This window comes from Pantherophis guttatus, chromosome 5 (genome assembly GCF_059756535.1).
Source record: "Pantherophis guttatus breed Tessera chromosome 5, ASM5975653v1, whole genome shotgun sequence".
In the NCBI taxonomy this organism is placed as follows: Eukaryota; Metazoa; Chordata; class Lepidosauria; order Squamata; family Colubridae; genus Pantherophis; species Pantherophis guttatus.
The window spans coordinates 92,633,769-92,656,944 of record NC_142067.1 but is presented as its reverse complement, the minus strand read 5'-3'; the positions used below and the strand labels follow the sequence as shown (position 1 = coordinate 92,656,944).

Sequence of the window (23,176 nt, the reverse complement as noted above, 5' to 3'; positions counted from 1 at the left end):
GGTCCAACCCTCCTGTGTTTTCAAGTCTTAGAAATGATCAACCCTATTTATTTATTATTTATTTATTTATTAGTTCGATTTATATGCCGCCCTTCTCTGGAGACTCAGGGCGGCTTACAATGCATTAAGCAATAGCCTTCATGCTTTTGTATATACCTGCTTAGTAGGGTTTTCGGACCCCCCAAGTGGTGTTCTTTTTTATACAAAGTCAGCTTATTGCCCCCACAATCCGGGTCCTCATTTTACCTACCTTGAAAGAATGGAAGGCTGAGTCAACCTTGAGCCTGGTGAGATTTGAACTTGCAGCAATTGCAGGCAGCTGGCAACTAAGTGCTACTTTAACAGCACTTAGTCCACTGCGCCACCAGGCTCCTATTTACCCCGTGACATGAGGCTATCTGCTAGTATAGATCTAGAGCTAGATCTGGAAATTGAGTTAACTGACATCAAGTAAATCAATAAATAAAGCAGATTATAACAAGTAAAAATAATGATAATGATTTGGACAGAAGAAAAATGACATGGTGACGTTACAGCCTGTGCTATAAAATTATGAAAATGACAGAGGATTAATATTTAAGGTTTTCAGCTTTTCAATAAGCAGCATTTTCTAAGTCTCTAAATTTTAAAATGTCAGGAGTCTCCTTGCATTTCAAAGTGCAATCTTGTGAATTCCTTGCTCATCCTAAGCAACTGAATAGCAGTAGAACACCCTCAAAAAAGAATATGAAAACCGAGGAAATTTAAGCAATGGAGAACAGTGAATGAGGTTTTTTTATAAACATTCAGTACTTGTTTGATTGGTAATCAGAGGGCAACTTTGCAGACACTAAATTGATTGAAACAGCTGTTTCAAACAATTTGTTGAAGGTTATCACAGAACTACAGCAATTAAAGACTGGAAAGTCCCATTAAGACATCTTGCACTCATTCCGTTACTTCTCTGAAGCCAAATTGCTTCAGATCCCTTTTAATGAAATGTACTTTGATCGCCCCTCTCATCTCCTTTCTCAAAAATCATTAATAGAACTAGTACTTTAGTATTTGCTTTTATTGAGCAATGAGCAAGTACTGATTAGCTTCATCCTGATGTAACCACTGCTGATTGTAGGAGGGAAAAAGTTTACTAATTATGAGAACTGCTGAATCTGAAGATAGTAATGAGAGAATAACACAGATGACGTCTAATTTGAGTTTGAATACGCTTCTTTACTGATTATATTTAACCATTTTGGTTAGTAAAACGCAAGAATATTGTAGATGATTATACTCTTTTAAATAACAAAGCATAGGATAATACCATTTTCTTTAAAGACTTCAAGACATCTCAGCCTTGGAATGTTCAACTCCTAATAGTTTTCAGAGTAATTGCTATTAACTAACAGCTGCTCCTAAAAATGTCTTTTATGCTTGCTAACGATGATTTTTAAAAAATAAAAATAAAAATAAAGCACATCTATAAAGAAACCACTGCCTACTAATTTAAAATATTAAACAAAAAGGTGGAATCAAGACTGACGTTGTAGTCAAAGTTTACTCATCCTTCCATCTTTCAGTAAAATGAGGACCTAGATTGTTGGGGGCAATATGCTGACTCTGTAAGAGAGGGCTGTAAAGCACTGTGAAGCAGTATATAAGTCTAAGTGCTATTGCTATTGTAAAGAATAAAGCTGGGGATTGAGGAACCATATTAATTCTCACACTAGACAGAAAGGAGAACCAACAGCTGGATCAAGGCTCTCACAAGTTCAGCCAAGTTGTCTTGTTGATTCTGGAAGAGGAAAACACCTAGAATTTAAACTTGGAGCATAGAATATATAAGGACTTTGATTTCTTTGCACTACAATAGAAAATTTGTGTAAGTGTATACAGCTTCTTTTCTGTCTGCAGTAAAGAGATTAATTTCATTCCAGTCATGCCCATTAGCCTTTTGTCACATAAGCCAATTCCTTTGTAAGCAATTAAGGGTCTGTGCAGCTGAATTTAAAGCCATACCTTTGTAATGCCTGACATCAACATTTGGCACATGCCAGCCCAAGTGACTTTACATCTGATTCCCAGCAAATGCTCTTCTAAATCAACTACCTGTGTAGCATTCATTATATCTGATAGTCTTAAACACAATCCATAATGTGCTGTCCATAGCAAACTTAATCAAATCAAATCGAATAGAATTCTTTATTGGCCAAGTGTGATTGGACACACAAGGAATTTGACTTGGTGCATATGCTCTCGGAGTACATTAATCACTGAATAAGCAGATAAAATAATTCTGGAAAAGGAATATAACAAATTCTCAGGGTTGAAGCTCACTATAAATCCAATCTATATTCAAAACAAAACACTCTTCTTAATGTTTCATTTTATCAAGTAAATCAGATCTATATCTACCTTGTTTCAAATTTCCACTCACCAACAATCTCACTTGGCTCTTTGTTATAGAGTTTCTTATTCCAGTAAAGTAGCCGTAGAAAAGGAAAGGAAACCAGAAGTACAAGACAAATTCCAATAAACATATGCCCCGTAAATGCAGCAAAGTCCAACCCCTAGAAAAAAATACAGTTGAAATACAGTCAGTTACAATGGTTCTACTCAGTGAAAATGGAAATCAAAAATAGCATCTGCTGTTTTAGGTGATCGGACTATCTTTTTAATAGCACATTTAAGGTCATGTCTCTCTTAGAAGAAGTGCATCTTAAGGTGAGCTCTCAAATTCCACTTACAGTCTGTCTTCCCCCACCTAGCTTTCCATTGCAGGAAATGTGCCCACCATTTCTGATAAAAAATGGCTGCCAAGTGAAAGAAATTTAGAATATTACTTTTTACACACACACACACACACACACACACACACACACACACACACACACACACATTGTTGCACCAAAGCACCTCCTTCTTGGTCGGTTACACTATCCTGGAAGATAGTTTAAGATAGCATTTGTCAGTGTATCGTGATGAATTGGCTTAAAAAATAGCTTTCGCGTCCCGAGTCTTTAAAATATGTTTATGAGATCAAAAGGTAAAGTTGGAAGACAAATTATAATTAATAATTTTAATCTTTCTAAACCATGAACAAAGTAGAAGATAGTAATACAAAGTCACTTCTTGTGAGATGAATGGCCATATAGATTAGTAAGTAAGTAAGTAAGCAAGTAAGTAAACAAACACATACATACATACATACATACATACATACATACATACATACATACATAAATACATACATATATACGTACATACAATACCATTTTTATAATACAAATAAGTGGATATAGTTTTCAGTTTTGGAAAAAAACACAATTTAAAACAGAACCTATTGCAAATCAGTTATGTTTGTTAATAAAGCACATTCTTATTGTCATACTGTAACAAATTGTAGCAAATCTAAATAGATTCAGTCACTATGCACTATATTTTTAAATCAAGTATGACTCAGTAGAGGTACATCAAGAAAGTTTTATACTAAACACAAGTACAGGTAGTCCTTGCTTATCAACTGCCTCATTTAATGACTGTTCACAATAACAACTATTTGGAAAAAACAGTTTTGCAACCAATTTCTACCAATTGCAATGTCCCATGGTCACATAATTGCTATTTATGTGTTTCTCAACTTCTGAGAAGCAGACTTAATAGAGAACACAGAAATGAAATCACAAGTCACAATCACATGATGACTCAATAAACTATGGCAATGATTCACTTAGTGACCAAAGCAAAAGGGAGGTCATAGATCCATTGCAGACACATGATGTCGACTGGCGGCCCCCGGGGGGGGGCTTCTCTGTGGGGACACCTACTATCTGGAACGAGCTCTCCCCAGAGATATGGAGGATCCCGGATCTGCGCACTTTCCGCCATGCTCTTAAGACCCTCCTATTCCAGCAGGCCGGCCTGGTCTAATTTTCTCCCCTTTCTTTTAAATTTTTTAAACTGAAATTTTAATTTGTTTTTAAATTATTGGGAATTTTAATTGTCTCGGGCGAAATTATTCAATTTGGTTTTAATTATGTTTTTTAACTTTTGTATATATGTGTTTTAATTTGTGCCTGTTCACCGCCCTGTGTCCTTCGGGAGTAGGGCGGTATACAAATCTAAAAAATAATAATAGTAATAATAATAATAATAATAATAATAATAATAATGATGATGATGATGATGATGATGATGATGATGATGATGATATTTCACTTTATGAATGTGGTGCCTAGCAATCAAGTTGCCAGTCCCAATTGTGGTCAGTAAGTAAGAACTATCTGTACAATGTTGCCTAAAAGAGCTGCATGTGCATCAAAACATATTCAGGAGTAGTGCTTCAGAACCTGTGAGAATGCATGAATAAGTACTTCTGTAAAACAGCCATATATTGGCACCTGAATATGCATCACTATTTTAATGAGTCATATGAATGATATGCTACTTTAATGAATTCAAATTTGTGCAGGTCTAAAAAAAGGTGTGGTTGCTTTAAAGAGATACTGTGCTTGCATTCTCATATATTCTGCAACATCTCTTGTGAGTCACTTTCAAAGCATATTAAATCCTAAAGCCAAAAAGCGAAAAGACAGTGGTTTATTTTCACACTGTAGCGTCTTCTTTCAAATTTCCTTTACTAATGTGCAGACATACAGTATGTCTGAAGTCTGTAAGTCAGAAGAATTTCCTATGGTCTATGAAGTTACCTATGACATATGCCAATGCTAAAATAATTATCTTACAAAACATTTTAAATTATATTCTGAGATCATTGACTATGGAACATAAACTATTTAACACTATTGATCCTTCCTACTGCCCCCACAATTTTACTCTGAGCTGAGATGAATTAAACTACAATTATGTAAATTAGCCACACAGCAATATTAACACTTTTTCCAATTATAAAAGGTAATCAGATTTCTTAAAAACGTACCAGTATTTGAAAGTTTAAATGTTTAATTCAGAAAAAGAAAATAGATATATTATTGGGCAATTAGAAATGCGTTATATCATGTCTTGTGCAAGATTAAAACAAACGATTTTTACAGAACTTGGTACATATTGGTTTTTTTATAGGGTTTTTATGCTTTTATCTGTAACTGCCCAGAGTCATTCTGAGAATGAGTTGAATAGTTTTTAAATTTGATAAACAAATTAAATCAATCAATCAACCAATGAAAAATCTTATGGACGTAATAAACCTTCCCATCAGCAGGCACAGTTTTGGTTATTTGCATCCCGTATAACACAATTCCAATGTATGTCAACTCAGAAATGAATTCCATTGATTCTTTGGGACTTAATCCCAAGCATGTGGATATAAACTTGAAGGCTTGATAATAAGGTAGTTACTACATATTGATGATGAGAAACAAATTGAACTTTAAGATTTGAGGAGTTTTTTGGTCTAATATTCATTTTTCTAATTTAAGTTATTCCTTGAAGAACCATTCTGACAGAGGGGAAGTGAATGTTTGGTTATGTGTAACAGTGTCAGAATGGATATGTTCTTTTTTCAACACAGTGGAATGAATGAATCAGTAATACACAGCAACATCTGTTCATAGGGATTTGTTGTTGTTGTTTTAATTAGCACAGCAGAGAGCAATACGTACCATCTTCCTGAGTTCCTGATTTGAAACAATAATCACATTTGGAGGATCCCCAATAGCTGTAGCAGCCCCGCCAATATTTGTGAAGATAACTTCAGCAATCAGAACATGCCTGGGATCAAGATTGAGCACCTCACATAACCTACAATTCCACAGAGAAAATACCAGATAATATCCTTGCTGGATGACTTTTTAAAAATGTTATTAATATTTCTCTTAAAAACATAACAACAAAACAGAGCCTATTAAGAGCACTCGAACTATCATACAAAAATTAAGAGTAAACTAAAGAACTAAAAACTAAAGGGATGCGGTGGCTCAGTGGCTAAGGCACCGAGCTTGTCGATTGAAAGGTCGGCAGTTCAGTGGCTCGAATCCCTAGTGCCGCATAATGGGGTGAGCTCCCATTACTTGTCCCAGCTTCTGGCAACCTAGCAGTTCGAAAGCACGTAAAAAATGCAAGTAGAAAAATAGGGAAAACCTTTGGTGGGAAGTTATCAGTGTTCCGTGCACCTTTGGCATTTAGCCATGCCAGCCACATGACCACGGAGACGTCTTTGGACAGTGCTTGGCTCTTCGGCTTTGAAACAGAGATGAGCACTGCCCCCTAGAGTCTGGAACGACTAGCATATATGTGTGAGGGGAACCTTTACCTTTACCTTAAAGACCAAAAGCAAAAGATATCATATGAATAACTTGAGTTTAATGTTAAGTATTAACATAGTTTGCCCTTTAATTTTTGCTTCAATAAAATTAAAGTGCAGCATGGAATATACGTGATAGGCCTTCCTTTAATTTTCCTTAAATATCTCAAGCTTCCAATTCAAAAACTGGAGAAACAATAATTTTTGTCTCAGGTTTTTTTAAAATTGAAATGGGTGGGCTTCCTGACAACTTCTGTAAAGTATAAAACATAATGGTGATAACAGAAGTTGGAGTCCAACAGTGTTGAGACAGCTACAGGTTGTCCAACCCTACTTTATAGTTTGAGGTTGGAGAAGAACAAATTAAAATGGATGTCACCAGTGGTGGGATTAAAAAATTTTCACTACCGGTTCTGTGGGCGTAGATTGGTGGGCATGGCAAGGGAAGGATACTGTAAAATCTCCATTCCCTCCCCATTCTAGGGGAAGGTTACTGCAAAATCCCCATTTCCTCCCGATCAGCTGGGACTCAGGAGGCAGAGTATAGATGGGGGTGGGGCCAGTCAGAGGTGGTATTTACCGGTTCTCTGAACTACTTAAAATTTCCACTACTGGTTCTCCAGAATTGGTCACAACCTGCTGAATACCACCTCCGGATGTCACAGAGTATCTTAAAAAAATAAGAATGTCTATGTGTGCAACAACAGTATCACTGGACTAGAACAAATTATTTTGCAAAAACATGCAACATCCATAAAACCAATTCTGACAGGTAAATTTTGCCTATTAAGGGATGTTATAGGATTCCCTTCTGGATCCAGATTTATTTCCAATTTTTCATAATGTTTTATATGAAGAAGCAATGTTGAGTAGCAGTGCCATGGAAACATGAGTGAGAACTGTGGTTTTGTTTTTTTTCTTAAACACAAGCTGTGGTCTTTTCTTTTTTAAAAGTGAGTTTGCCACAAAACCTAACAAGAAAATAAGATCATATTTCATGCATCATTGGTAAAAAGCTAAATCCCTATTGTCAGGGAATCAGGAGAATTTGCTACTAAGCTTCATCACCATGGTAATAAGAGCTTACAAAATCATTTTAAAATTGGACTGAAGAATCCTGGGAAAGACAGTAACAATAACTGGATGATTAACAAAACCATGTAAGAGAAGAAATATATAACTTATTTAAAAAGTCTTGTTTTTTAAAAAAACTATTACTATATGTGAGATGCCCACTATAATATGAAAACATTTGTTTATTCACTCATTCAAAATGTGTTCCTCATTCTATTTGGTAAGACATTCAAGGGAATAAAAAATATTTGAATCTAGAAATTGTGTTTAATATAGTGTCCAATTAAATCAACATTTCAAAGCCTATCAGAAAAAAAATTCACCATAAAATGCTAGTTTTGTCATTTCCTTAGAGTGAAAGATGGAGTTCTGCCAACTTGGTAAGAAGAAATAAATTAATTCATAGTTAAACTGCTATTGTATCAAGCAGATCTGATTGTTTAATCTTCTGTTCTCACACACTCAAATCAACAAGCAGGCAAGGGAAAGGAATCTGTAGAACATCAGCCCCCAACTAGGAACCAGTTCCATGGAGAGAGGTTTTTCCATGGACCAGAGGGGACGTGGTTTTGCATGCTGCCTGCATCCCGCAGATGGGGCTTTGCTTGTTTGTGCAGCCTGGTTTTTTAGCATGGTGCAGACTGGTGCTGGCCCGTGGATTGGGAGTTGGGGATCCCTGCTCTAGAACATGAGTGGACAAAACTTGTGAGTATGATGCCCATAATTCCTTAACATGTTGACTATGATTGATGCTGACTGAAACAAAAAACAGAAGGAAGGAGTGGGAAAATACACCTAGAAAAAGAACTGAATGAAGTAGAGTGCAGGGAGCCATGTTTGGAGTTGATATGCAAATTAAAAAGGACAGTCAATTCTTTTTTTCAATGAATGACTTTACCTCACCATTGTGTTCATTTCTAGACTATGTTTAATTCTGGAAATGATCTGGATTCAGAGACAAAAAACTGTCCAAAGAAAGGTAACACAGAAAAGTGAGGGCTATACCTACCTACCTACCTATCTATCATCTATCTATCTATAATTTATCATCTATCAATTATATATCTATCTATCATCTATCTAAGCATCTTCATTAGTTCCTAAAATGTGATGTTAGGCAGGCCAATGATACTAGATTGGGAACCTAAAATTGGAGAATACCAATAGTGGAAAATTGTTTAGATATAATCTTAGCAGAAATCTGATCAAATTCAAGAATGGTTTCCTTATATAGAACATATTACACAACAAGGCACACTTAGACTTTGTTTCTTTGAGAAAAAGAGAAACTGTTTAAAAAGGTCATCCAAATGATCCACATAGATATGAGCAATAGTTGCAGATATCTAAAGTATAGTATAAAATATGTAAGCAGAAATTAGTGGCTAGGGTGGAAAAGAGAGGGAAAGGAAGACCACTACAATGCTTTGTCCTATAATATTCTTTTTTCATCCTTTTGTTTGTAATCATCATATTTTCATGTCAAGTTTTGTTCTAATGTATATATTATGCAAAGGATTATGTACCATCAAGTCATTTTCAATTTTAGCAACCCCACAGATATATTTTCTCCTTGATTATTTTTATGTATGTGTATTCTTTTACCTTTTTGGTTTTTGCTTTTTTGTTGTTTGTTTAACCTAATTCATAAAATAATAAATAAAACCAGTGGGGAAGTATGGTTAAAAATGTAACAAAAATGTGACTACCAAATATAATCTAGGAAGCCAATTCTATTCTAAAAGAATCCAACAGATTGAGAAAAATTAACTCAGTACTGACAATACAATTAAGCAGAATTGATAGACATTGGTCCACTGGGGTGAACATTATTTTAACCCAAAGGAAAAACCAAAAAGAGACAGTTGTTAAAACAATGTTCATCTTATTAGAATCAAACTACAGATATTTGTACACAGTGGTAATCGTAATGGTAAAGGTTTCCCCCATCCAGTTGTATCCGACTAGAGGGCGGTGTTCATCTCTATTTCAATGCTAGTTGAGAGAGTTAGCATTGTCTGAAGACATTTTCCATGGTCATGTGGCCAGCACGGCTATAAACCAAAGGCACATGGAACACTGTTACCTTACCACCAAAATGGTACCTATTTAGTGTGGACTAAATGGTCACATTTAGTGTGGACTAGTGTGGATAGGAGCTGGGGCAAGAATAGGAATTCACTCCATCATGCAATGCTCAAATCCCGAACCTGGGCTGACAGCTTCAAGATTGCTGAAGCATTTCAAAAAATTACATAAACATAACAGCTCAGTATGATTGCCAGTTGCAATTTTGGCAAAAATTGGCTTGCTGATTCTCTTCCTTCTTTGATTATTCAGAATAGTTTTCATTTATTCCAGCAGAAAGATTTCAGTATGGATCTAAAGCATTGTTGTCTCTCAGCACAATACCTTGTTTCACTGGTCCTGAGAGAATCACAAGTGACTTGAAAAAACGGTTTTTATATTGCCACTCAGATAGTGAGTACATACATTGTTATAGTGCTGATCCACTGGGAAATGCTTTTACCCTGCTAAGTACTTTTCTAATATTTTGTGCCAATCACAGATTAATGCTTCCATGAAAGGACCTTTCACAACTTTCCATTTCAGAAATTTCTGCCCTTGACAAATCTGGTGAAATTAAGACAATACCACCACTTCCTTTTTTCTCGCATGGCACACAGATCTATTAACATGTCGATAACCTTGGTTGTCTGAATTAGGAGAAAATTCTTTCTTTTTAATTAGCCGATAAATCTTCAGTAATGTTCTTTGTAGCTAACTCAGTGTAGAGAATCTAATTTCAGGAGCAATTATTTTATACAGACAGATTTTAAACTATGTTTACTGGTTTTAGCTTTTGCTTAAGTATTGACCAATTTTACTGTGATTTCTGAAAGTTTGATTTTTTTTTTTATAATAAAGCAAAAAAGTAAATGAATTAAAACTTCAGAAACAGCTGTACATCTTCATCTATCTCAGAATGCTGATTTATTATTGCTAAAGGAAGGAAAACCGGGGGGTGGCTATGGAAGAGGACATGTCAGACTTCATACAATTAAAAAAAACTCCTTAGTTTCACTACAGATTCCACTTCTATTTTTATAGTATGCTATTTTACTTCTATTTATATATGCTTCGTTCATATATGACTATCTGAACCTTTTAACTCCTTGTCCAAAGTGGAAAAAATAAAATAGTAATGCAATCAAATAGATTATGTCCTGCAATACATATGACAATTCGAAAAATACCTTATAGTTACTGGAGTAAAGAGGAGCACCGTAGTAACATTGTCCAGAAAGGCTGATAGAATTGCAGCAAAAAAACAGAGAATGATAATCATGGCCCACACTTTACCTCGAGAAAGTCTATAAGCCTAATAAAAAGATGCAAAAAAAAATATTAGTGAAATAGATGAAGGTGATTAACAACATGGTGCAAATTTCAACATATGACATATATTAGGGACTCTGTTGATCTCAAGAAAAGAATTGAAATTCTAGAGCAGGGATGTTAAACTCAAGGTCCAAGGGCCGGATCTGGCCCATGGGGTCCTTAGATCTGGCCCACAGGACTGCCCTGGAAACAGCGAAGGATTGGCCTGCAGGGCCTCTGCCAGCGAAAATGGGTTCCCAAGCTCCATTTTTGGCTGCTACGGCCTCCTGCAACCCTCTGCCAGTGAAAACAGAGTTCGGGAGGGCAGCCCTCCCAAGCTCTGTTTTCGCTGGCAGACGGTTGCAGGAGGCCATGGCAGCCAAAAATGGAGCCCGGGAACCCATTTTCACTGGCAGAGTGCTCAAGCCCCACAGGCAACCCCGACGTGAGTGATGTCAAGCTGGCCATGCCCACCCCAGCCCTCCAAAGGTCAGACACAACCCCAATGCAGCCCTCAATGAAATCAAGTTCGACACCCCTGTTCTAGAGAGATTTTTTATATATACTTCTTAAACTTTTGTGACTGTTTACTATAGTGTAACCTTCAATTGGGCAAAATATTCATCAAAGGGCAAAATGTTTTCAGCAAGAGCACCTCAGAAGGGCTAACTTACAGAATACTGGGAACCCATTATTCCCATAGGAGTGAAATTTGGGGAATGTTTTGTCACCTTAGTGACACTGCATGGCTGCTGTTCAACACCACTGCCACACTGCTGCAGTCAACTATGATGACATGATCCTCATGTTCAACATTATCTGACAACGTCCCACAGGTCAATGGGGAACTGCAAAGGAACTGATACGATTACCAACAGGCCTACACATCTTACCATCCTCCCATTGACAAAATCTGCTTCTGGGAAGCTTTTAAGGAGAAATGAAGAAGTGAAGAAATGGTTCATTTTCTCCAATTACCTATTGTTGCTTTTCAGAAATTAGGACCTATGGAAATTGCAATGCTATATGGGAATCAATGTCTACCTATAGTCCCTTGGTTACCACCGTAAAATTTATGATTGTTTATTATTTCTATCATAAGACCTTTTGGGCAAAAAGTAAATATTATTAAAGTTTACTTTTCAACATTTTGAAATTGTTCACAGTAGTCTAATATAGCTCCAATAGGAAACAATCATTTGTCAGTAAGTACAAAGTCTTTGAGTAATGGATTTCTCCTGATTTTCTTTTCATTTAACAGACAATTTAGCTTCTGATTTCAATTAACAACAAATTTTCAGTGATAAACCCTGAATCATAATCATAATTAAAAATAGCTACTTTCATAACCATGGTTTAAAGCAGACTTATTTATTTATTTATTGGTTCGATTTATATGCCGCCCTTTTCCGGACACTCAGGCCGGCTTACAATGCGTTAAGCAATAGCCTTCATACTTTTGTATATACCTGCTTAGTAGGGCTTTCGGGGGCCCCCAAGCAGTGTTCTTTTTTATACAAAGTCAGCTTTTTGCCCCCACAAACCGGGTCCTCATTTTACCTAACTTGAAAGGATGGGAGGCTGAGTCAAACCTTGAGCCTGGTGAGATTTGAACTTGCAGTAATTGCAGGCAGACGGTGTTATTTAACAGTGCTTTAGTCTGCTGCGCCACCAAGGCTCTTATTTCAGATACCCAATAGAAGACACTACATGTACTGTAGCTCAGGGCTGAACTGTGGCATCCTTGGTGTATTTTGAGCTTGCTTGTTGCTTGCAGACATTTCATTACCCAACTAGCTAACATCATTGGTGCTAATGAATGTACGGTTTCCTCCCTGTTTATTTCCAGTCATTTGCAAAGAGTTATGTAACACAGCTATATAGTACTAGATATCCAATATTTGACATCACCTGATGGATGAAGCTATTGTCTCAATCTTATTGAAGTTAAGTGCCATGTAAATGCTATTAACTGCAATAGAGATTAAGAATGTGTCCTGAATGTTTGACAAGTCTTCTAAAATAGTACCTCTAAATTTCATCAAATTGGTTAAGATCTTTACAAAAGAAAGGTAGCGTTTCTGTAAAGACAGTCAGCATTACTCAGAGCAGAATTGAAACAATTGAACCGAGAATGATTCAAGCACACTTTTCTGTGTAATGTACACACAAAGTATTTGTAAATACTTACCATTAGAAAAAGACTCACCTTTACTGCACAGTAATCAAAAAACCCAGTTTCAGAGAAGATAGCAACCAAAAGCATCTAGAAAGACAGAAATCTTTTAAAAGAGCTGTGCTGCTATGTTTGAATTTGTTTTACATAGGTAAATATGACTCTTTTGGAGAATCTTTCAGATGAAATTGAACGTGCCATTTTCCTTCAGTGAACTAATGTCATTAAATGAATCCCAGAGCAGATTTTCAGTGCAAATTCTTTTTCAGAGTTGAAAACAATTATTTGGGGGCTTCTTTTTTTAGAGTGGATAGGAATGTGCATCCACTTTAATGAAAGATCTTAAAACATATGAATGGTCACGGAGCGAGTAGATTATTCCTAAATCTTTCTTTTGAAAGTATTTCAGTTTTGGATAAACCCAATATTGATACAGGTTTGAATCATTCCTATGCCAGTTAAAAGGAAAATTGCTAGCCATTGGGAGGCAGAAGCTGCAACTTTGGGATTAATGCTATATTCTTGCAACTTGGTAGTACTCTACCAGTGACTTTTATTTCTCTAATATTTCAAGACTTCTGTGTAGCCAATTATGTGTTCCTTCTGCCCTTTGCCTCACCCAAATGCACTTACACTACTGAACATTTTCAGGAAAACAGGACATAGAAGGAGGACTCACTTAGTAAATGTTTCAGGTGCTACTATAAAACTCAGAAACTCTGTGTGTCTCCCCATCCTCATTTCCACAAGTTCCATTATGAAGTGAGCTTCCTCACCCATCCACCCACCCACCCACCACCAATCCATCCAATTGTCATTCGGCTATGGGCATCCTCAATCTCCACAGTCTCAGTCCCAATTTCTCTACAACCTAACCATACACCTGGTGCAACCCAAAACCAATAGGGCCAACATCCTCCCCTGGGTGCCCAATGAGGGCACCACTAATTCCACCAGGATGGTCACAGGGACCACATGTTGACTTACCAGGGGGTCGTCGTCAAAATCTACATATTCCTACATATGTACATTTGAGTATCTCTCACTCCCACTTTATCTAGCACTCTGGGGTGAAAATGCTGCTGATTCCCTGGTTTATATTCCCATAGGGAGCTACTATGGAACTAAATCATATCCAACTGTGTTTTATGCAGAAAAAGTATAGCCATTTGTTGATATTTTTTTTCACTTTAGTTAATGGAGAGATTTTTCAAAGCAGATTTATTCATTTATACATAATAATTAACTCTAATGAGAAATACCACCAGGCCAAAATCAAGACATTTAGAAACTATAAGCATGTAAAGCAAGATCTTGGACTCACAGCATACATTCTCATCTACAGTATATAGTGAAAGAATGAAGATTGCTCTTTTTCAACAACTAGCTCAGAAACAGCCATCCTTGAACTGATCCAAATTCAGTAACGTTCTAGTTGTGAATGGAGTGGCCTGCCAACTAGGAGATGATGTAGAAATAGTCTATCTCTGTAAAAGCTCTCACAAATAGAGGTAGTTAGCAATATCTTTATTGGCAGCAGAATTCAGAATAAGAAGGAGTGTAGAAACAGAAACAGATTTTCTGACTGGACCTGGCATTGCTCAACAGCTAAACTAAAAAGATCTTGGATCGTTTTAGAGAGGGAAATCAAAGCTAGGTGCTTAGAAATTAAGCCACTGAGAAGAGTAATTGCCTGTTCTTTCCCATCCAGATTCAGAGAAAGGATTGGGAAGAAACAGCATTTCTTCACCTAAAACCAAGTGGTAACAGTTTAACTACTTGCCCCAGGTAAGACATTTTCTCTCAGGGAGATAACTACACCCTGATACCCTGGAAAAGGGCTGACCTGAAAAAGCCTGAAGGGATTGGAGAGCCCAAAATAGGGACCGGCAGGCTAGTGGTACATATTTGTGACCAGTTCCCTGCCATATTTGGGATATGACTCATACTTAACATTTTAAGCCAAAACAGTTTAAAAAGGAGCTAACGCTGAAACTCTTTCTGCCCAACCACACATATGAATGATAGTAACCTGTAGAGTTTATATATAGTATTTTTTTAAAATTTCAGATCTTTTAAGGTGTCATGAAAACATTCAGTTACCATTCCAAACAATAGTGCCAGAGTTTCGAAATCAATCCATGCCACTACTTTGATCAAGCTCGGCTTCTGCAATTAAAGAATATAATTATCACTGAATCACATTGATATTTTTATCTGGTCATTGAGTCTTGGAAATTCAAACTCTATTTTAAAAAACAATTTCTTAAAGAAAACAACTCAATATTTTTGAGAGGAACCCAGATTGGAAACCTCTTTGTATTGGTAAAGGTAAAATGTAATGGGGTTTATTTATAACAATATTGATCATAAATTAAAATAAATGAAAATAAATAAAAATTCTATAAGCACATGCCTTAGTTTTACTGACAAAAATACTAGTAGCATTTGAAAGAATATAGAGAGAAACAGTTGAAAAAAAATAAAACAAGGGCAAAAAGGCAATTTTTTTAAAGTAGCATTTTTCAAAATATCTGCAGTGATGGGCTGCTAAATGAACATCTGGACAATATGTGGATCATATAAAGAAATAAATATTTTTCAGTCCGCAAAATTGGTGGGGGGTTGGCAATTACATAATAGCATTGTTGTGTACCTTCCCATCCCGTCCATTTTTAAAGTCTTTCTTGAAATTCAATTTTGAACTAGCTTCTCAAAAAAGTAAGTGTTTATTACTTTGATCAACCGGTTTTCAACCAGTGATCCATTTGTGGAAACAAACTGAGTGACAAGGAGCATGGGGAATTGGGGGTTGCAGCAATGAGCGAGCTCTGCCCTAGTCAGCCAACTGGCAGCCAATTGTGCCTGACAGCCAAATGGAACTCTATGATAGATAATTTGTACATTCCCAGGGACCACCAGAGGCTCCCAGGCCACATTTTGATAATTCCTGTTGTAAAATTGTCTGTGCATTATGGAAACTGAGAATGAATGAGCTGTAAAGATGAGAAAACAATGCCAGCAGAAAATAACCACTAGTCATTCATGAGTGAACATCCAAATAGAGCATGATTTTTTTTTCCTTATCAGAAAAAAGCAATGCGTAATTTCCCCCTCATTTAAAAATGCAAGCAATGTTTTGTTTTTTGTTTTTGAGTTATGATATCATGAAGCAAGTTTCAATCTTCGGGCATCTTTGTGGCTAGCCATGGATGCCTCCTCAAATAATGGCTTTGATGTTTTGACAAATGAGAATCAGCTGTATCTCTGGTGATCTCAGGAACAGGCTTTACTGTTTTGTTTGCTGAGCCTTATCAACAGATTTGTTGTAAAGAAAGGAGAGCTGAACTAATGCTATGTGCACAGAGAACATGGGAATCAAACAGAGTTAAGGCTAAGGGTAAAACAGCTGAACCCTAAAAATCAGCAAATTTCTATTCCAGTGCCATCATTAATATTTGTGACCTACATCTTCAAACTAGATGAGATTCCTTTTGAATGCATTTTGAAATTGATTCTGCCTTTTCCCACTGTACCTATAAAATTATTTTCATGGTTCCTATCTTGGTTGACATGTTTTCTTATATATCTTTTTGCAGTGTTGTGTCCTTACTAATCTGGGAGTTTAAGTACAGATGGCTTCTTTAGGCAAAGACATGTACTATTCATGGCACAGCAAAGTTAAACCAGAATCTGTAGCCAAAAGTTCTGAATAATACAGATAGGAGAGCTTGCTACTTACATCACCAATTGCAGCTAAGGCAGCCAAGGCAGCCAAAGATCCCAACATTGCAGCTAATGTCCTGTGGACAATCTGTAGCAAAAGTAATGGACAATTTTGTAACAGAGTCTTTTGCAAAATTAAAATTCAGTTATTCAAACATTATATCTCCCACAGTCTTTCTCCAATAGGTCTTCAGTATGATACAAAGATCTACTCACAATCACACAGCATTGTTTAGAGACACAGTTACTGCAGTGGTGAAATCCAAATTTTTTTACTACCAGATCTGTGAGCGTGACTTGATGGGCATGGTGTGGCTTGGTGGGCGGGACTTGGTGGACAGGGCAGGGGAAAGATACTGCAAAATCTCCATTCCCACTCCACTCTAAGGGAAGGATATTGCAAAATCTCCATTCCCACTCCACTCTGGGGCCAGCTAGAGGTGGTATTTGCCAGTTCTCCAAACTACTCAAAATTTCCACTACCGGTTCTCCAGAACCTGTCAGAACCTGCTGGATTTCACCCCTGGGTTACTGTATTCAAATTGACTCCTGGCTTAACTGTATAGGTAAATCAGGCCATTAAACTACAATACATCGCTCTTTTACTGAGTTTACAGGAAAATGCATGATTTAAACATGCATAGTCAGGTTCAAATCAGATTTCAATTGCTCATTGCAACAGCTAGATAGCCTTTTGTATAAATATTTCTACCAAGAAAACAAACCTTTTCATTGAATTTTTATATAGAGGATGCCACCATTTATAAATATTTTAAAATAAAGGAGCAAGGTAGAAAACCTCAGTAAATATCTCAGTGGTAGCTTGTTTAATGCATCCTTCATATTGGGCCTATAAATTGAATTGGTGTCATACCATTAAAGGGAGTAATTCCATTAAAGAAAACGCAACAACAAAAGATTTTATATAATTGAAATTCTCTGTTATCATTGACCTCTGTTCATATGAAAGGCAGGATATAAATAAATAAGTAAATTAAATAAGTAAATTAAATATGATCTAGCAAAATATTATTCAGAAGAAACTATTTCACAAAATCTATTTACTGCTAACAGTACTAGAATATGTTTGGATATCCAGAAAAAAATAAAATAACCTTTGTAATTCTCTCCATTTATTTCTATTTCAATGTGGGGGGCAGAGTAAAAGAAAAGGGTTTTTTTATGTATTTATTACCACTGGAATGGAAATTTTAGAATTACTACATTGCAATCAATAAGAGAGAGATTGAAATGACACATCACATCAACTCTTGATTAGCACATCAACGCTGCATATTTTGCTTCCTGGTTGCCAAATATTGCCAAATATATGAACATATGAATAGCTTGGCATGGTTGCCAAATATTGCCAAATATATGAATGGCTAATGAGAACATGTTTAAGTAGACCATGCAACATAGCTGTTGATGAATGTGCTAAATATTGTCCCAACAGCATAAATTCTTCATCAGTCTGAATAGAATAGAATTCTTTATTGGCCAAGTGTGATTGGACACACAAGGAATTTGTCTTAGGTGTATATGCTCTAAGGAGAATAAAATACATTAATCAAGAATAAAAAGATACAACACTTAGTGATAGTCAAGGTTACTAATAAGCTATCAAATCATACTAGGAAACAAATAAACAGTGTAAATTGAAAGATACAAGCAACATAGTTATAGTAATAAGTGGAAAGAGATAGATACTAGGAAGGAAGAGAAGAATAATAGTAATACAGTCTTAGTAAATGATTTGACAGTGTTGTGGGAATTAGTTGTTAAGCGGAATGATGGCATTTGGGAAAAAAAAAACTGTCCTTGGGTCTAGTTGTTTTGGTGTGCAGTGCTCTAAAGCCTCGTTTTGAGGGTAGAAGTTGAAACAATTTATGTCCAGGATGTGAGGGGTCTGTAGGTATTTTCACAGCCCTCTTTTTGACTCATGCAGTATACAGGTCCTCAGTGGAAAGCAGGTTGATAGCAATGGTTTTTTTCTGCAGTTCTAATTATTTGTTGAAGTCTGTGTTTGTCTTGTTTGGTTGCAGAGCCAAACCAGACAGTTAATGTAATGTATATCAATAATTATTCTCCCGAGAGACAAGGGGGCACTTTATAACAGAAGGTTAAATGCTTACTTACATATATGCTTAGGTTATAGAACAGACAAGAATCTCCATGCAAAGTTAGCACGCTATGGGAAGGAGATGTATAACAGCTACATACCCTCTTGAGGCACAGCTAGAGTCAAATGAAACACATAAATAATTTCCATGCACTTTGGTTTTACTTGATTACAAGCAGAGGAAGGATCCTTGCCAGAACAAGTACAAGAATGTATCTTTCTGTTCCAGGATGACTGGAATGAAAACACACACCTGCCCCATGCATCAAACAGTATTAGAAAAATAACCCACACTGTCACAAATTATTGTCGCTAATGTGAGGTTATTTTCTAAGGATCCCAGACATGTGAAAATCATCAGTTTATTTGTTTTGGGAAGGAAGGGGAGAAATTCTCCTTCTAGATGCCATGTTTCTATTAAGGCTTTTCCTTTCTCTCCTATAATTAGTTAAATATGTGGGAAATAAAGAGATTTTCACACCACCACTGTTTTCATTTCCCAACTCTCAAAAGCCGTTTGAAGGCAAGCTGTGATTGTCTTCACTTCTGGAGACCTAATAAGCTGAGAACAACTGAAAATTATTACTTTTATGCTGAGTCCCACAACTGCAAAAATCCCTTCATGTCTCACTCTACATAAAAGGGAAAGAAAGAAAAGGTTTTTAAAAACATCAATAATATGGCATTTTGTAGGGTCCTTCTTGCTTGGACTGCCCTGAAACTATATGTAAGGAAAGGAAAAAATACCACTAATGGAGAAACAAGGCACAACATTTCAAACAAAAACAACAACAACAGGTATAGCAGTTTTGATTAGCCCAGAGATGAATCGGAAACAAAACATCTCAGTTTTACAGAACTGCTGATCTCACTGGAATTCAGAAGACCAAAACTGCTTCCGAAGTGGTGTACAATCTATGTTACAAACCAGGCTGACAACAAAATGATGTCCCTCCAGAAGATGTTTATACTTGTGTGGAAGTGTGCATCAATTCCTATCATATAAAGGATAATATTTTACCTTTATTATAGGGATTATATTAACAGCCATCATAGGCAATATTTGGCTAAATGAAACAGAAAATCCTTAGAAGATGGAATAGTATAACATGCTTTCTCTGTGTGTATTATTATTATTATTATCATTATTCATTAAATATGAAACTCAGTCAACTGAACATTCAAAAATGCATCACAAATACCATTGACTGGTGCTAATGGTTGATACGGGTTGCTGCCAGCGTCCTAGGTATCAACCAAATACCTTCTTAAGATGTACGATGTTCCAAGTAGCACAGTTTTTTGCAGTTCCGCTGGTGTTATTGCAGGAAGCTGCAATTTGCTGATGTATCTTATAAAATTCTTGGACATGGTACCAAGTGCCCCGATGACAATGGATATCACTGTTACATGTTTCATCCATAGTGGTGTAGTTTTGATGGCCAGGTTGCGATATTTCATGATTTTTTTTTCCAGTTCTTTTTCTTCGACTATGGCGTCTCCTGGTACCACAATGTCAATAAATTGTACGCTTCAGTTTTCGACAACTGTGATATCTGGCGTGTTGTGTTCCAAATGACGATCTGTCTGTATTCAAAAGTCCCACAAGAGCTTCACCTTCTCATTTTCTATAACTTTTTCCATGTTATGTTCCCATGACTTTTTGGATACAGGAAAGTCGTATTTTTTACATAATGACCAGTGGACTAATTTAGCAACTCGGTCGTGTCTAGCTTTGTAATCAGTTTGAGAGATTTTTCTGCATTCACGTATTAAATGTGAAACAGTTTCAACTTTGTTGTTGCAAAGTCGGCAGTTTGGATTGTCGGTGGATTTTTGTATCTTTGCTTTCATGCTTTTTATTATTATTATTATTAAATTCATATGCCACCCATCTCACCATCGAAGTGACTGTGAGCAGCTTAAACCACCATAAAAACAAGAATACAAAAGCATTAATAACTTTAAAATTAACAGGGACTGGAAGTAGGAACCAGTATAGGAGTGGAATGGAGTTGGGATTGTCTTTCTTAGTCCATTAGGCACTTCCAGCATGGAATGCCCCAGGGGTGAAATCTAATTTTTTTTGCTACCGGTTCTGTGGGCATGGCTTAATTAGTGGGTGGGGCTTGGTGGTAAGGTGACTGGGAGGGCGTGGCTTGTTGGTCAGGTGGGTGTGGCCAAGTCAATGTCACTTCTTTGCCCTTTTTAAACCTACAAAACACAACACAACACAACTGGCTCACCCACAATATAAAAGCAACTGTGTTAGACCCAAAATGGCCCCTGCAATAAACAGGAACCTCACACAGCCACAAAAAGCCCAAAAAACCAACTTCCACACTTTACACACACAAAATTCCACATACAGCTTTGTGAGATTTTGTGTGATTGTGTAGTTAGAGTGAAACACTACAGAAACACACTAAATCTCAGAAAGCTGCACAAATATTATTTTATTTTAATTTATTTTTATTTTTATATAAAAGCAGCTAAATTTAAAACTTCCTAAACTTTAAATGGCTAGGTCTAAAAAAAGAACAACTAAAAAAAAAATCCCAATTAACTATTTTTTTAAAGCTCCCAAAGGGGAAAAAAACTTACCCAATTGAACAGGGGTCTCCAACCTTGGCAACTTTAAGACTTGTAGACTTCAACTCCCAGAATTCCTCAGCCAGCAAACCAAAGCTGGCTGAGGAATTCTGGGAGTTGAAGTCCACAACTCCCTGCCTACTTGATTGCAGGCAGAGAGATTCAGTTGCTTGCTGATGCAATCGAGGGATTACAGCAAGGCATTGCGACCAGCAGCTAAAGTAAGCAAGCTGAGGGGGGGAGGGGGAGGGATTTTTGCTACCGATTAGCAGGCAGAGCCATTTAAAAGGAAAAAAAGTTTTTTTTTCTTTTACATGGCTCTGGCAATCCAAACTGAGTTGCCTGATCAGCAAGCAACTCATCTGGGATCGTCAGAGCTTGGCTGGTCAGAGCCATTTAAAAGAAAAAAAAGGCTCTGATGATCGCGCGGCTCAGCTGAGCATGGGGGGCAGGGGCAGGGATTTTTGCTACCGGTTCTCCGAACTGCCTGCCGCCATCACTACCTACTCGCCCGAGCCGGTCCAAACCGGGAGCATTTTACCCCTGGAATGCCCCAATCAGACACCAAAGCCATTCAGCAGAGAAGGCCAAGAGAGTGAGGATGGATCTCCCCTCCAATAGCATTTTGTTCCAGAGGGCAGGAGAAAAGGTTCTCCCAGACCCCACCAATTAAACATTGAACAATTGGGTCCGTAGCATGGGCCTTCTTCCAGAGTGAGTGGGATGGGCCACTCCCACTGGGGTGAGACAGTTCTTGAGGTAGTTTGATCTCATGTCATGAAGATTTTAAAGGTAATTTTTAAAAAATACTTTCAACTGAATTCAAAGCAAATTAACAACCACTGCAATTTATATAACAGCAGTGTTACATAGGCCATTCTAGGGGTTCCTAGAATTGTCCACGTAGTTACAATATACAGTATATTAGAGTTGTGCTTCAAGAGGTCATGTGCACATGCAAAGACAGGACTGTTAATGAAGCCATGGCGCGAGCATAGTTTCCCCCTCTGAGTAATTGGCAAAGTCCTATTAGGGGTGTATTACATACATATATCATTGGAGGTTCCATAGGGCTTTTTCCATTTATAATGAATTGAATCTGCTTGTTTGATGAGAATCTCTCCAAAAGGCCTAGTTCTTTCTTCTTAGGGGTAAATAGACAAGGAAGCAGTTTGCAACAGTTCTCAAACTTTGGAACTCCCTCTCTTTAAACTCCTTCTCTCATGGCATTCAAAAGATCACTGAGACAGTTTTATTTCATTGAATCATCAACCCAGATTAAGTACCATTGGTGTTATCTTGGGCTTTTTTATTGCTGGGCATTGTTTATCACCTTTAAAGTTTTATAACTTGTACAGAATCTATTTATTGCGTGGAGACATTAAATAAATATATAAAGTTTTCCCCCAGTTTGGGAGGGGAAACCATGAATTACTCTGATTATTCTGTATTATTTTAAATACAATAATTCCCTTTAGATAATTTTAACATAATAATACTTTTAAAAAATAATAATAACCAGGTGCAACAGTTTAAACATGGCTGCAGAACCTGTCTCCCTCTGCCTAGTAGCTAGGCACAACAACAGGAGAATGAAATCTGATAAATTTCATAAAGATTGATTTTCTGTACATTTCCTTTCTCCGTGCAGCTTTTTGCCACATATCTTGAGTGAACCTTGGGCCCTCAGAAGAGACTGTGGATAGCAGTATATTTATGTAGCCAAGAAGTAGGTGGTGAATTCCTATTGGATGAAAATTCTTCACAGACATTGCAATACTGTAGATGCAACACTTTTGTGTCAAAATGTCCTTCCACTCTCTCATTCCAGGAAATTTAGGATTAAAAATAATAACTTGAAAAAAGC

General features: G+C 36.8%; 1 protein-coding gene across 5 annotated transcripts in view; it reads right to left on the bottom strand.

Moving 5' to 3' along the window:
* Window positions 1–23,176, bottom strand: part of OCA2 (OCA2 melanosomal transmembrane protein) — a 217,534-nt gene that overhangs the window by 109,134 nt on the left and 85,224 nt on the right. For all 5 annotated transcript variants that reach the window (XM_034431376.3, XM_087895329.1, XM_087895328.1 and 2 more), the window contains exons 10-15: window positions 16,612–16,683; window positions 14,973–15,038; window positions 12,903–12,959; window positions 10,570–10,694; window positions 5,598–5,736; window positions 2,414–2,546 (exon numbers count right to left, since the gene is read on the bottom strand). In XM_034431376.3, coding sequence (XP_034287267.2) covers window positions 2,414–2,546; window positions 5,598–5,736; window positions 10,570–10,694; window positions 12,903–12,959; window positions 14,973–15,038; window positions 16,612–16,683 — 592 coding nt within the window. The remainder of the gene's footprint in view (window positions 1–2,413; window positions 2,547–5,597; window positions 5,737–10,569; window positions 10,695–12,902; window positions 12,960–14,972; window positions 15,039–16,611; window positions 16,684–23,176) is intronic.